Here is a 14,046-nt window from a genome sequence, read left to right as displayed (position 1 = left end):
GCTTAATCGGTTTAATAACCTTTTATTGGAGACTCAATAACACATCATCAAATGGACATATAAGGGGAGTCTCACTTCAAGACCATGCAAGACAATATGATGATACGGTCACTTCATTGTCTTCATTTTTACGTATCTTGCATCACTCATCTCATGTGTATACTGTATTTTATACCATCTATTGCATCTTGCCTATGCCGCTCTGTCATTGCTCATCAGTACTTATATGTATATATTCTTATTCCATTCCTTCACTTAGATGTGTGTGTATTAGGTAGTTGTTGTGGAATTGTTAGGATACATGTTAGATATTGCTGCACTGTCGGAACTAGAAGCACAAGCATTTTGCTACACTCGCACTAACATTGCTAACCATGTGTATGTGACCAATAACATTTGATTTGATTGTCTCAGATAAAGATTGGCGTTGGATTGTTTCTTTGGAGATCCGCATGATCCAGTTAATTCCCTGGCACTGTTTCTGTTGTCTTGGTTTACACTCACTGCTCAGACCAACAGTAGGAATGAGAGGGATTCTATGTATAGTCCAAGCTTGAGTGCAATAATGTATTCAACACATTTGTTCTTCTGCAATGGGTTTCAACTGTGCTTTTTCATCCCAATCTGTGTGCATGCATGTCAGTATAGGGATCTATCTGTGGCGTATACTGTATGTGGGTGCACTGTGTGTGTATGTAAGCGAATAGGCCTATTACTACTCTTAATCCCAGGTCTAGGCCAATCACGGCCGCCTCTTCCCATTCCGGTGCATGTCTAGTTATAAGGGGAACTGTTGCTGTGGGCCAAGGGGGGGGGGGGGGGGGGGGGGGGGGCAGCAATAGCAGGTGCACGATAGACTGCTATATTTAGAGCTGTGTCGATAACAGGAAAACATCCCAGTTACTGTCTGCCTGTCATGCAGTGACGCATGATGTGAAAAGCAATGCTTTATAAAAGAAGATTTCTAATTTTTAATGTCACGTACACAAGTACAGTGAAATGTCTTTCTTGCTAGCTCCAAACCCAACAATGCAGTAGTCAATATCAATGTAGCACTAAAAACAACTTACGGTAGAGTAAAAACACAACAGAATTAAAAATAAAAGAAATAAGTAGAAAACGAGAAAGTAAGAAGCTGGTCAGTTCCAATACCATATTTACAATGTGCAGGGATACTGGAGTAATAGAGGCAGATATGCATAGGGGGTAAGGTGACTAGGCATCAGGATATGTGATAAACAGAGTAGCTGCATCGTAAATGTTGATTGTATGGGAGTGTGTGTGCGTGTGTGTGTGTGTGTGTGTAGAGTAGGGTTGCAAAGGGTCGAAAACTTTCCGGAAATGTTCCATGGGAAGTAAAGCCCCAGAGTTTCGGGAATTTTGCTTAAATTCATCAAAAAAGTTTGCTTTTAACAGTGAACCTTTTTTGTGGCATATTTTGGTTAAACTATCCCCAATTCAATGGAATTGCAAGCCTCTGCATGCACAGTGCATTCTTCCATCACATGTACAGCTGATTCTCAAGATCTTGCACAGTAATGAGATGCTATTGAGCCCACACTACTACACTGTTTGAGCCAAGGACGACATGCTTTCTGGTAAGTTTTGATTACAATACTGGGTGGGTGAATATATTTGATATGACATATATGATTTTTTGTTAACTAGTAAATAGTAGCCTACAGCAGGTGTGTTTAAATCATTTCTAACTTGTTAACAATTTCTGCTAGTTAGTTTTTGCTACCATGTGGGTTTTAGCTTGCTTGAGCTTGCTAACTGAGGAGTGTTAATTCACCTGTTTCCATACATGTTTCATTTTATAACATGTATCTTACAAAGGAGTTGAATAATCTAACTGCTTAACTATTTATTTGTACATGGAATTGTATTATTTATTTTTTTTACAATTATTTTTCTAATCTTTACAGGAAAATGCCACGAGCACTATCTGATGTGTGGAGACATTTCACTGCAGCTAATGTAGATGTAAAAGCTGTGTACATTTGCAAATACTGTGCCAAATCATATGTGAAGAATGCAACAAAGATGCAGAATCATCTGGCCAAGTGCATAAAGTTCCCTCAGCGCTCACAACAAGCAACCTCTGATAAAAGTCCCTCTACTTCTATTCAAGGTGAATATGAGGAATCAGACACCTTATCGATAGCAGCAGCTCATGGTCTTCCTGGAATCAGAAGTTTTGACTCAATGGAGGAACGTAGTCAGAGAAATGCTGATGAATGTCTTGCTCAAGCTGTGTATGCAACTGGTTCACCTCTGATGCTCACAGGCAATGTGTATTGGAAGAGATTTCTGAATGTTCTTCGCCCAGCATACACCCCTCCAACCAGACATGCTTTATCTACTCATTTGCTGAATGCAGAGTTCAACAGATTTAAAGTGAAGGTCAAGCAAATCATAGAGAAAGCAGACTGTATTGCAATCATCTCTGATTGGTGGTTGAATGTTCGTGGGCAAGGAATAATTAACTACATCATCTCCACCCCTCAGCCAGTATTCTACAAGAGCACAGACACAAGGGACAACAGACATACCGGTCTCTACATTGCAGATGAGCTGAACGACCTTGGACCACAGGCTGCTTGGTCTAAAGTGTCCTACCCTCACATCACACCCATTGGCTGTGCTGCTTATGCATTGAATCTGCTCCTCAAGGACATCATGGCACTGAAAACAATGGATACAATCTACAAGAGAGCCAAGGAAATGGTTAGGTATGTGAAGGGTCATCAAGTTATCGCAGCAATCTACCTCACCAAGCAAAGTGAGAAGAATAAGAGCACCACATTGAAGCTGCCCAGCAACACCCATTGGGGTGGTGTTGTCATCATGTTTGACAGTCTCCTGGAGGGGAAGGAGTGTCTCCAAGAAATGGCCATATCACAGTCTGCCGATTATGGACCGTCCCATCAAGAGGATCCTACTGGATGATGTATTTTGGGAGAGAGTGGTAAGCAGCCTGAAATTCCTGAAACCTATAGCAGTAGCCATTGCATGGATTGAGGGAGACAATTCCATCCTGTCTGATGTTCAGACTCTGAAGAAATCCGTACTGCCCTGCCCACTTCACTGTTGCTCCAAGCAGAGGAAACTGCAGTTCTGAAATACTGTACATCAAAAAGCGTGAAGACTTCTGCCTGAAGCCCATACACGCCGCAGCGAACATGTTGGACCCCAAGTATGCTGGCAAGAGCATCCTGTCTAGTGCAGAGATCAACAAGGTCTATGGTGTCATCACTACAGTGTCTCGCCACCTTGGCCTGGATGAGGGCAAGCTTCTTGGCAGTCTGGCAAAGTACACTTCCAAGCAAGGGCTTTGGGATATAGATGCAATATGGCAGTCGTGCCAACATATCTCATAAGCCACCTGGTGGAAGGGACTTTGTGGATCTGAGTCTCTTTCCCCTGTTGCCTCCATCATCCTCCAAATCCCACCAACATCAGCCGCCTCAGAGTGCAACTGGTCCTTGTTTGGGAACACACGCACCAAAGCACGCAACAGGCTGACCAATACAAGGGTTGGAAAATTGGTGGCCATCCGTGAAAATTTGAGGCTTTTTGAGGCTGACAACGAGCCATCCTCAACAAGGTTGGAAAGTGACAGTGAAGATGAGGCCTCAGAGTTTGATGTTCAAGGGGTGGACATTGAGGAGGTCCAGGGAGAAGACATGGAAGCCTGAGAGGAAGACAATCAAAGCTTTATTTTCTAGACTATCATTTTTCAGATGTTGAAAACGTTTTTGAGAGATGTGATGGATCATTCAATATTCCCTTTATTTTCTTGTTCAGTGAAGTCATTTCATGTGAAGAGCCAACTCATTTAATTAAAGTTCAATTCATAACAAAATAGTTTTTTTATTTCTATTGGAAGGATTTAATCATTTGCAATTATGTCTACTTATGATAAGGTAAAAGGTTTATGTTTCTGCCTCCATATGATATAGTAAGTATATCCAATGCAAAAAACATCTACATTTAAATGGTGTTAATATTAATATGCATATATTTCTGTTAAATCCATATATTCCCGTTAATTCCCATATATTCCCGTTAATTCCCATGGAAAGTTTCCACCTCTGAATATTCCCCAAAATGTGCAACCCTAGTGTAGAGTCAGCATACATTTGTGTGCATGTTATGTGTGTGTTAGAGTGTCAGTGTGTGTGAGTGTGTAGAGTCCTGTGAGTGTGCCTCTTGCCGTGTGGAAGTATACAGAACAGTCTATGCCTCGGGTGGCTGGAAGCTTTAACTATTTTCCGGGCCTTTCTATCACATCGCCTGATATAGTACTGGACTATCTGCACCACCCTCTGTAGCGCCATGTGATCGAGGGCGGTGCTGTTGACATTCCAAGCAGTGATCCAGCCAGTCAAGATGCTCTCAATGGTCCAGCTGTATAACTTTTTGAGGATTTGTGGGCCCATACCAAACCTTTTCAACTTCCTGAGGGGGAAGAGGCGCTGTCACGCCTTCTTCACGACTGTGCGCGTGTGAGTGGATCATTTTAAGTCCTTAGTGGTTTAGACCGAGGAACTCTCGACCTGCTCCACGGCAGCCCCGTTGAAATGGATGGGGACGTGCTCGCCCCCCCTGTTCCCTTTAGTCCACGATCAGCTCCTTGGTCTTACTGAAGTTGAGGAAGAGGTTGTTGTCCCGGCACCACACTGTCACTGACCTCCCTGTAGGCTGTCTCATCGTCGCCGGTGATCAGGCCTATCATGGTGATGATGGTGTTGGAGAGAGAAAGAGATTAAGAGAAAGAGAGGGAGAGAGACTGTCCACTTCTTGTCCAGGGTCAAAATTGGACAATCACATTCCCAAGCCATTTTTCAAATCCCAAATCACTAGCCTCAGGGCCCTGTCCTGTCCTGGCTTGCTGTATCTGTTAGAGCAGGTAAACAAAATGTGTATCTTAACCCCTGATTCCTGGTGTAAGCCCCAGAGCTGCTCTGCATTCCCCCTGGTCTAAATATAACCTCTGTGACATCGGAATGCCATGTTCCCACTGATGTTACGTTACACCACCACACCACTCTGATTAATACAGCAGAGAGAGGGGGGGGAGATTATGGGAAATCCATACAGCATAGGAAGGATGGGGGGGTCAGGTGTAGATGTTTAAGTTATTTGAGGGTTGGGGACAGGTGGTGAATGTAGGGTTGCTGTTGCTGGCTAGCTGTTTGAGGGGGATAGGAGACACTGGATAATGTACAAGATAAAATAGTAGGTGCATTTGGAAGGTAGGAGTTTCAAGGAGGGTATATTGTGTCCTCTGCTTGTCAGGGTTCTTTGCACAGCAGTACAGGTTCTTTACACGGCAACACTGTAGCTCTCAAACACCTCTCATCTCTCGTCTGGAGAATCCCTGCTGAGGTTTGTCACAGACAGGTGGGAGAAAATAGAGCAAGGGCAACACCTGCACTGAGGCATCAGCACAAAGTCGGCTACAGTCCATACCACAGTCCAGCTACAATCCACACAGTCCATACCACAGTCCAGCTACAATCCACACAGTCCATACCACAGTCCAGCTACAGTCCACAGGGCAGTCCATCTACAGTCCATATCACAGTTCATCTACAGTCCACATGGCAGTCCATCTACAGTCCATACCACAGTCCATCTACAGTCCATCTACAGTCCATCTACAGTCCACACGGCAGTTCATCTACAGTCCATACCACAATCCATCTACAGTCCATCTACAGTCCACACGGCAGTTCATCTACAGTCCATACCACAATCCATCTACAGTCCATACAGCAGTCCATCTACAGTCCATCTACAGTCCATACCACAGTCCATCTACAGTCCACAGGGCAGTCCATCTACAGTCCATACCACAGTTAATCTACAGTCCATACCACAGTCCATCTACAGTCCACACAGCAGTCCATCTACAGTCCACAGGGCAGTCCATCTACAGTCCACATGGCAGTCAATCTACAGTCCATACCACAATCCATCTACAGTCCATCTACAGTCCATACCACAATCTATCTACAGTCCATACCACAGTCCATCTACAGTCCACAGGGCAGTCCATCTACAGTCCATACCACAGTTAATCTACAGTCCATACCACAGTCCATCTACAGTCCACATGGCAGTCAATCTACAGTCCATACCACAGTCCATCTACAGTCCATACCACAATCCATCTACAGTCCATCTACAGTCCATACCACAATCCATCTACAGTCCAGCTACAGTCCATACCACAATCCATCTACAGTCCATACAGCAGTCCATCTCCAGTCCATCTACAGTCCACACGGCAGTCAATCTACAGTCCATACCACAGTCCATCTAGAGTCCATCTACAGTCCAACTACAGTCCACACGGCAGTCCATCTACAGTCCATACCACAGTCCATCTACAGTCCATACCACAATCTATCTACAGTCCATACCACAATCCATCTACAGTCCATACAGCAGTTCATCTACAGTCCATCTACAGTCCACACGGCAGTCCATCTACAGTCCATACCACAGTCCATCTACAGTCCACACGGCAGTCCATCTACAGCCATACCACAATCCATCTACAGTCCATACCACAATCCATCTACAGTCCATACAGCAGTCCATCTACAGTCCAGCTACAGTCCATACCACAGTCCATCTACAGTCCACAGGGCAGTCCATCTACAGTCCATACCACAGTTAATCTACAGTCCATACCACAGTCCATCTACAGTCCATACAGCAGTCCACAGGGCAGTCCACCTACAGTCCACATGGCAGTCAATCTACAGTCCATACCACAATCCATCTACAGTCCAGCTACAGTCCATACCACAGTCCATCTACAGTCCATACCACAGTACATCTACAGTCCATACCACAATCCATCTACAGTCCATCTACAGTCCATACCACAGTCCATCTACAGTCCATCTACAGTCCATCTACAGTCCATACCACAATCCATCTACAGTCCATCTACATTCCATACCACAGTTCATCTACAGTCCATCTACAGTACATCTACAGTCCATACCACAGTCCATCTACAGTCCATACAGCAGTCCATCTACAGTCCATCTACAGTCCACATGGCAGTCAATCTACAGTCCATCTACAGTCCATCTACAGTCCATACCACAATCCATCTACAGTCCATCTACATTCCATACCACAGTTCATCTACAGTCCATCTACTGTCCATCTACAGTCCATATCACAGTTCATCTACAGTCCATACCACAATCCATCTACAGTCCATACAGCAGTCCATCTACAGTCCATCTACAGTCCACATGGCAGTCAATCTACAGTCCATACCACAGTCCATCTACAGTCCATACCACAATCCATCTACAGTCCATCTACAGTCCATACCACAATCCATCTACAGTCCATCTACAGTCCATACCACAATCCATCTACAGTCCATCTACAGTCCATACCACAATCCATCTACAGTCCAGCTACAGTCCATACCACAATCCATCTACAGTCCATGTAGCAGTCCATCTACAGTCCATCTACAGTCCACACGGCAGTCAATCTACAGTCCATACCACAGTCCATCTACAGTCCATACAGCAGTCCATCTACAGTCCATACCACAATCCATCTACAGTCCAGCTACAGTCCATACCACAGTCCATCTACAGTCCATCTACAGTCCATACCGCGGTCCATCTACAGTCCAGCTACAGTCCATACCACAGTCCATCTACAGTCCATACCACAGTCCATCTACAGTCCATACAGCAGTCCATCTACAGTCCATCTACAGTCCACACGGCAGTCCATCTACAGTCCACAGGGTAGTCCATCTACAGTCCATACCATAGTCCATTTACAGTCCATCTACAGTCCATACCACAGTCCATCTACAGTCCATCTACAGTCCATCTACAGTCTATCTACAGTCCATGCCACAGTTCATCTACAGTCCATACCACAGTCCATCTACAGTCCATACCACAATCCATCTACAGTCCATACAGCAGTCCATCTACAGTCCATCTACAGTCCACATGGCAGTCAATCTACAGTCCATACCACAGTCCATCTACAGTCCATACCACAATCCATCTACAGTCCATCTACAGTCCATACCACAATCCATCTACAGTCCAGCTACAGTCCATACCACAATCCATCTACAGTCCATGTAGCAGTCCATCTACAGTCCACCTACAGTCCACACGGCAGTCCATCTACAGTCCATACCACAGTCCATCTACAGTCCATACCACAATCTATCTACAGTCCATACCACAATCCATCTACAGTCCATACAGCAGTTCATCTACAGTCCATCTACAGTCCACACGGCAGTCCATCTACAGTCCATACCACAATCCATCTACAGTCCATACAGCAGTTCATCTACAGTCCATTTACCGTCCATCTACAGTCCACACGGCAGTCCATCTACAGTCCATACAGCAGTCCATCTACAGTCCATCTACAGTCCATCTACAGTCCACACGGCAGTCCATCTACAGTCCACAGGGTAGTCCATCTACAGTCCATACCACAGTCCATCTACAGTCCATACCACAGTCCATCTACAGTCCATCTACAGTCCATGCCACAGTTCATCTACAGTCTATACCACAGTCCATCTACAGTCCATACAGCAGTCCATCTACAGTCCATACCACCGTCCATCTACAGTCCATACCACCGTCCATCTACAGTCCATCTACAGTCCATACCACAGTCCATCTACAGTCCATCTACAGTCCATGCCACAGTTCATCTACAGTCCATACCACCGTCCATCTACAGTCCATACCACAGTCCATCTACAGTCCATACCACAATCCATCTACAGTCCAGCTACAGTCCATACCACAGTCCATCTACAGTCCATCTACAGTCCATACCGCGGTCCATCTACAGTCCAGCTACAGTCCATATCACAGTCCATCTACAGTCCATACCACAGTCCATCTACAGTCCATACCACAATCCATCTACAGTCCATCTACAGTCCATACCACAGTTCATCTACAGTCCAGCTACATTCCAGCTACAGTCCATACCACAGTCCATCTACAGTCATACAGCAGTCCAGCTACAGTCCATAACGCAGTCCATCTACACTACAGTCCATACTACAGTCATACTTATCATAGTGTATTCATGGCTTAGTGACAGGAACACAGACAATGTTATTATGCAGGCATTGTGATTGTGTAGCCAATCCACATCAAGTGTTCTTAAGGAGGCCAATCAATTCATATGCCCAGACATCTTAAGTTCATCCTGTGACTAGCAGCTCTGTGTCAGTCCCTAGTTCTAGAACATGATGTATGTCTATTTGATTTGATTTATTAGGATCCCCATTATCCAACGCCAATGGTGACAGCTAGTCTTACTGCGGTCCGACACATAACGAAAAAGACATTACAGACAAAATAATTAACAATTTACATACATTTAAAAACATTAACATGTAGTGTGTGTGTGTGTGCATCTATCAGTAACACATATGTCAGTATATACACACAACCAGTAGGTCACATTGGGGAGAGGCGTTGTGCCGTGAGGTGTTGCTTTATTTGTTTTTTGAAACCAGGTTTGCTGTTCACTTGCGTTATATAAGACGGAAGGAAGTTCCATGTACTCATGGCTCTGTATAATATTGTACGTTTCCTTGATTTTGTTCTGGACCTCTGGTGACTGTGAAAATACCCCTGGTGGCATGTCTGGTGGGGTGAATGTTTGTGTATCAGTGCTGTGCTGTGCTGTGCTGTGCTGTGTGTAAGTTGATTATGCAAACAATTTGGAAATTCCAACACATTAATGTTTCTTCTAAAAACAAGAAGTGATGCAGTCAGTCTTTCCTCAACTCTTAGCCAAGAGAGACTGGCATGCATAGTAGTAATATCAGCCCTCTGACTACAATGAAGAGCAAGACATGCGGCTCTGTTCTGGGCCAGCTGCAGCTTAACTAGGTGTTTCTTTGCAGAACTTTACCATATGACTGGACAATAATCAAGATAAGATAAAACTACGGCCTACAGGACTTGCTTTGTGGTGTCAAAAAAAGCAGAGCATCTCTTTATTACGGACAGACCTCTCCCCATCTTTACAACCATTGAATCTATATGCTTTGACCATGACAGTTTACAATCTAAGGTAATACCAAGTAATACCAAGTCTCCTCAACTTGTTCAACAGCCACACCATTCGTTACCAGATTCAACTGAGGTCTTGAACTTAGGAAATTATTTGTACCAAATACAATGCTCTTAGTTTTAGAGATGTTCCAGTTTATTACTGGACACCCATTCCAAAACAGACTGCAACTATTTGTTAAGGGTTTCAGTGACTTCATTAGTTGTGGTTGCTGATGCGTATATGGTTGACTCATCAGCATACATGGATACGCATGCTTGGTTTAATGCCAGTGGCAGGTCATTGGTAAAAATAGAAAAGAGTAGAGGGCCTAGAGAGCTGCCCTGCGGTACACCAAACTTTACATGTTTGACATTAGAGAAGCTTCTATTAAAGAAAAGCCTCTGAGTTCTATTAGATAGATACTGTAGTTCTGAGTCCACAATATGGCAGATGTTGAAAAGCCATAACACATACACTACCAGTCAAAAGTTTTAGAACACCTACCCATTCAAGGGTTTTTCTTTATTTTTACTATTTTCTACATTGTAGAATAATAGTTAAGACATCAAAACTATGAAATAACACATATGGAATCATGCAATAACCAAAAAAGTGTTAAACAAATCAAAATATATTTACATTTTAGATTCTTCAAATAGCAACCCTTTGCCTTGATGACAGCTTTGCACACTCTTGGCATTCTCTCAACCAGCTTCATGAGGTAGTCAACTGGAAGGCTTTTCCAACAGTCTTGAAGGAGCACTTATGCTGAGCACTTGTTGACTGTTTTTCCTTCACTCTGCGGTCCGACAATCCCCCCACTCATCGGGGGATTGTGGAGGCCAGGTCATCTGATGCAGCACTCCAGATGAATTTGTGTTTCTGCCCATAATTTCATTTAAAGTACTCCAAAGTTTTTTTCCATCATTCTTTATATCATTGATCTTGGCTTCCTAATACCGTTTCTTCTTTTTGCTGAGTTTAGTCACATCATTTCTCAATTTCCAGTAAGTCAGCCAGTGAGATGTGCAGCCAGACTTATTAGCCACTCCTTTTGTCCCATCTCTTTCAACCATACAGTTTTTCAATTCCAGTCAGTTTCTTATCACATGCATGTTTATCAATAATTGGAAAAAGCTATTTCATAAATTCATCAAATGCAGCGTCTGGATGCTCCTTATTAATCACATCAGACAAACAAATATTTTTAGCATCATCCACATAAGAGTCACAGCAAAAAAAATGGTTTGATCTCTTATTCACTATTTTAGGCCCAGCTTTTGGAACTTTGGCTTTCCTGGATATAGCCACTATATTGTGATTATGGTTCTGTATCAGTCACTATGTATAGCAGGTGTGAGACTGCAATGCTCCTCCTGTGTTTTACTGTACTAGTGGTGTCTGAACTTCTTTGAGTTTCTATGACTTCATTGATTTGTTTTAAAATGTATCTATTTGATATTCCTTATCTTTTGAGATGAATCGTTTTGATGTGGGTTAGGAGGAGGATAATACAATGTCATGTGTGCTATCATACATAATTCCAATCTTTTGTACAATAAGTAATCATTCCATGTTCCATCCCACCTCTATTTCAGAACATCGAGTTGAAGGTAGAAGTGGAGAGCTTGAAGCAGGAGTTACAGGAGAAACAAGACCTTCTTGACAAGGCTCTGTAAGTACAGCACGACACATCCAGACTGACTGTTGAATGAATGCATTGACCAACTGTAGTCATCTCATCTGAATATCTGACACTTCTTACACTGGCTTCAAATTAAATTGCGAGGTAGACTGACAGCCAACCAACAGATTGTAACCATGCACTGTGAATGGCCTTAATGGCCTAACAATGACATCACCAATGCTACATCCTGTATCCACCCAGATAATACTGTCCTTTTATCCTTTCTGAAATGCCCTTCGAGACCCGCCTCTCTAACATAGTACCAAACCAATCAAATGCAATTATCTTAATGTTTTCCCAAGACCGACAGACTTATGACTACATGCGACATGCTTCGCTTGTATTCAGAAATACAATTCGCCCAAGTGATTATGGAAGGGTTAAACACCCTGGTGAGTCTTTGATGGGCCTTAACAAGGCTGTTTCTCACTAAGAGGGTGTTATAGCTGGCTAACAAGCCTATAGCAGCCTAAAACTGTAGGCATAGTCCAGTGATCAGTAGGGAGTCCTCACAGGGTACAATCTTTTAGAGATAACACCACAGATCATGTTTCCACAGCTGGTGGGGTGAAAGAGGACAGGACACACACACACAGGAGCGTACACACACACACACACACACATGTTCATACGCACATTGCACATACTGTACACACACTCACGCACACACATGCACTCCTGGTATCCGACCCAATGGGATCGCACACTCACCAGCTCCAAAAGGGCAATGCTGATATCTTGGCGTGCAGACGGGATATGAAAGGCAATACCTGGCACGTCAACCCTAACCCCTCTCCCCCTGCTGTTGCCGCTAGGCTTTGAATTTAATATCCCCCCCTGGAGCGGAATTAATTTGATGGATATATTCTGTGTATTCATCAGATTGCTTTGAGATTAAAGGTCCACTTTGCTGGCTCGTGCCTCCAGCCTAGAGTCCATAGCCTGAGAAAGATTGATGATCAGAGGGGACATGTGTTGGAGATGGGGTGGGGTTCTCAGCAGTAAATATGTTGCTGACGGAGGGGACCCTTTAGAATGCTAGCTCCTAATCACTGCCAGTGTCACGTCCTGACCATAGTAAGATGTTATTTTCTATGGTAGAGTAGGTCAGGGCGTGACAGGGGATGTATTGTGTTTTTGTTCTATGTTTTCTATATCTATGTTTAGTTCTAGTTTTCTATTTCTATGTTGTTGTTTTTTGGGTTGATCTCCAATTGGAGGCAGCTGGTCCTCGTTGTCTCTAATTGGAGATCATATTTAAGTAGGAGTTTTTCTTCCTGGGTTTTGTGGGTTATTATATTTTGAGTAGTGTTTGTTTCTCTGTGTCACGGTTTGTTGTTTTGCCATTTTCAGTTATTTGTGTATTGCAAAGTTTCACGGATTTAATAAAATGTGGAACTACAACCACGCTGCACTTTGGTCTGCTCCTTTGGACAACCGTGACAGAATAACCCACCATCGAAGGACCAAGCAGCGTGCCCAGGAGCAACAGAAATGGACCTGTGAGGAAATTCTGGACGGAAAAGGACCCTGGAGGCAGGCTGGGGAGTATCGCCGTCCAAGGGAGGAGATTGAAGCAGCTAAAGCGGAGAGGCGTCATTATGAGGCTCTGTACCAACCACGAGGCAAGTGCGAGAGACAGCCCCAAAAAAAATTGGGGGGGGCGCACGGGGAGATTGGCAGAGTCAGGTTGGAGACCTGAGCCAACTCCCCGTGCTTACTGTGGGGGGCGAGTGATCGAGCAAGCAACATGTTATCCTGAGATAAGCACTGTGTCGCCAGTGGGCAGCTACAGCCCGGTGCGCTCGGTGCAAGCTCCTCACAGGTGCCGTGCTACAGTTGGCATTCAGCCAGGAAGGAGTATGCCTGCTCAGCGTTCCTGGTCTCCGGTGCATCTTCTCGGCCCAGGTTATCCTGCGCCAGCTCTACGCATGGTACCCCCAGTTCGCCAACACAAACCTGTGCGACCTGTCACAACGCCTCGAGCTTGTCGGGCTACGGAGGTTATCCAGCCAGGACGGGTTGTGCCAGCCATAAGCTCCGGACCTCCAGTGCGCCTCCACAGCCCAGTATACCCTGTGCCTGCTCCGCGCACCCGGCCTCCAGCGACGTTCCCTAGTCCAGAACTCCCAGCGACGTTCCCTAGTCCGGTGAGACCTATTCCAGCTCCACAAAAGAAGCCTCCAGTGATGATCTATGGTCCAAAGCCTGTAGAGATGATCCATGGCACGAAGCCTCCACTGATG

At 44.5% G+C, this 14,046-nt stretch overlaps 1 protein-coding gene across 1 annotated transcript in view; it reads left to right on the top strand.

Moving 5' to 3' along the window:
* The window catches only part of LOC115169363 (myomegalin), a 79,395-nt gene that overhangs the window by 16,073 nt on the left and 49,276 nt on the right, over positions 1 to 14,046 (top strand). Inside the window, exon 5 of the mRNA XM_029724915.1 lies at positions 11,712 to 11,788. Within this exon, the coding sequence (XP_029580775.1) occupies positions 11,712 to 11,788 (77 nt within the window). The remainder of the gene's footprint in view (positions 1 to 11,711; positions 11,789 to 14,046) is intronic.

Source organism: Salmo trutta, chromosome 31, assembly GCF_901001165.1.
Source record: "Salmo trutta chromosome 31, fSalTru1.1, whole genome shotgun sequence".
Classification (NCBI taxonomy): domain Eukaryota; kingdom Metazoa; phylum Chordata; class Actinopteri; order Salmoniformes; family Salmonidae; genus Salmo; species Salmo trutta.
The sequence above is the reverse complement of the archived record's forward strand: the minus strand, read 5'-3'. Positions and strand labels throughout refer to the sequence as shown.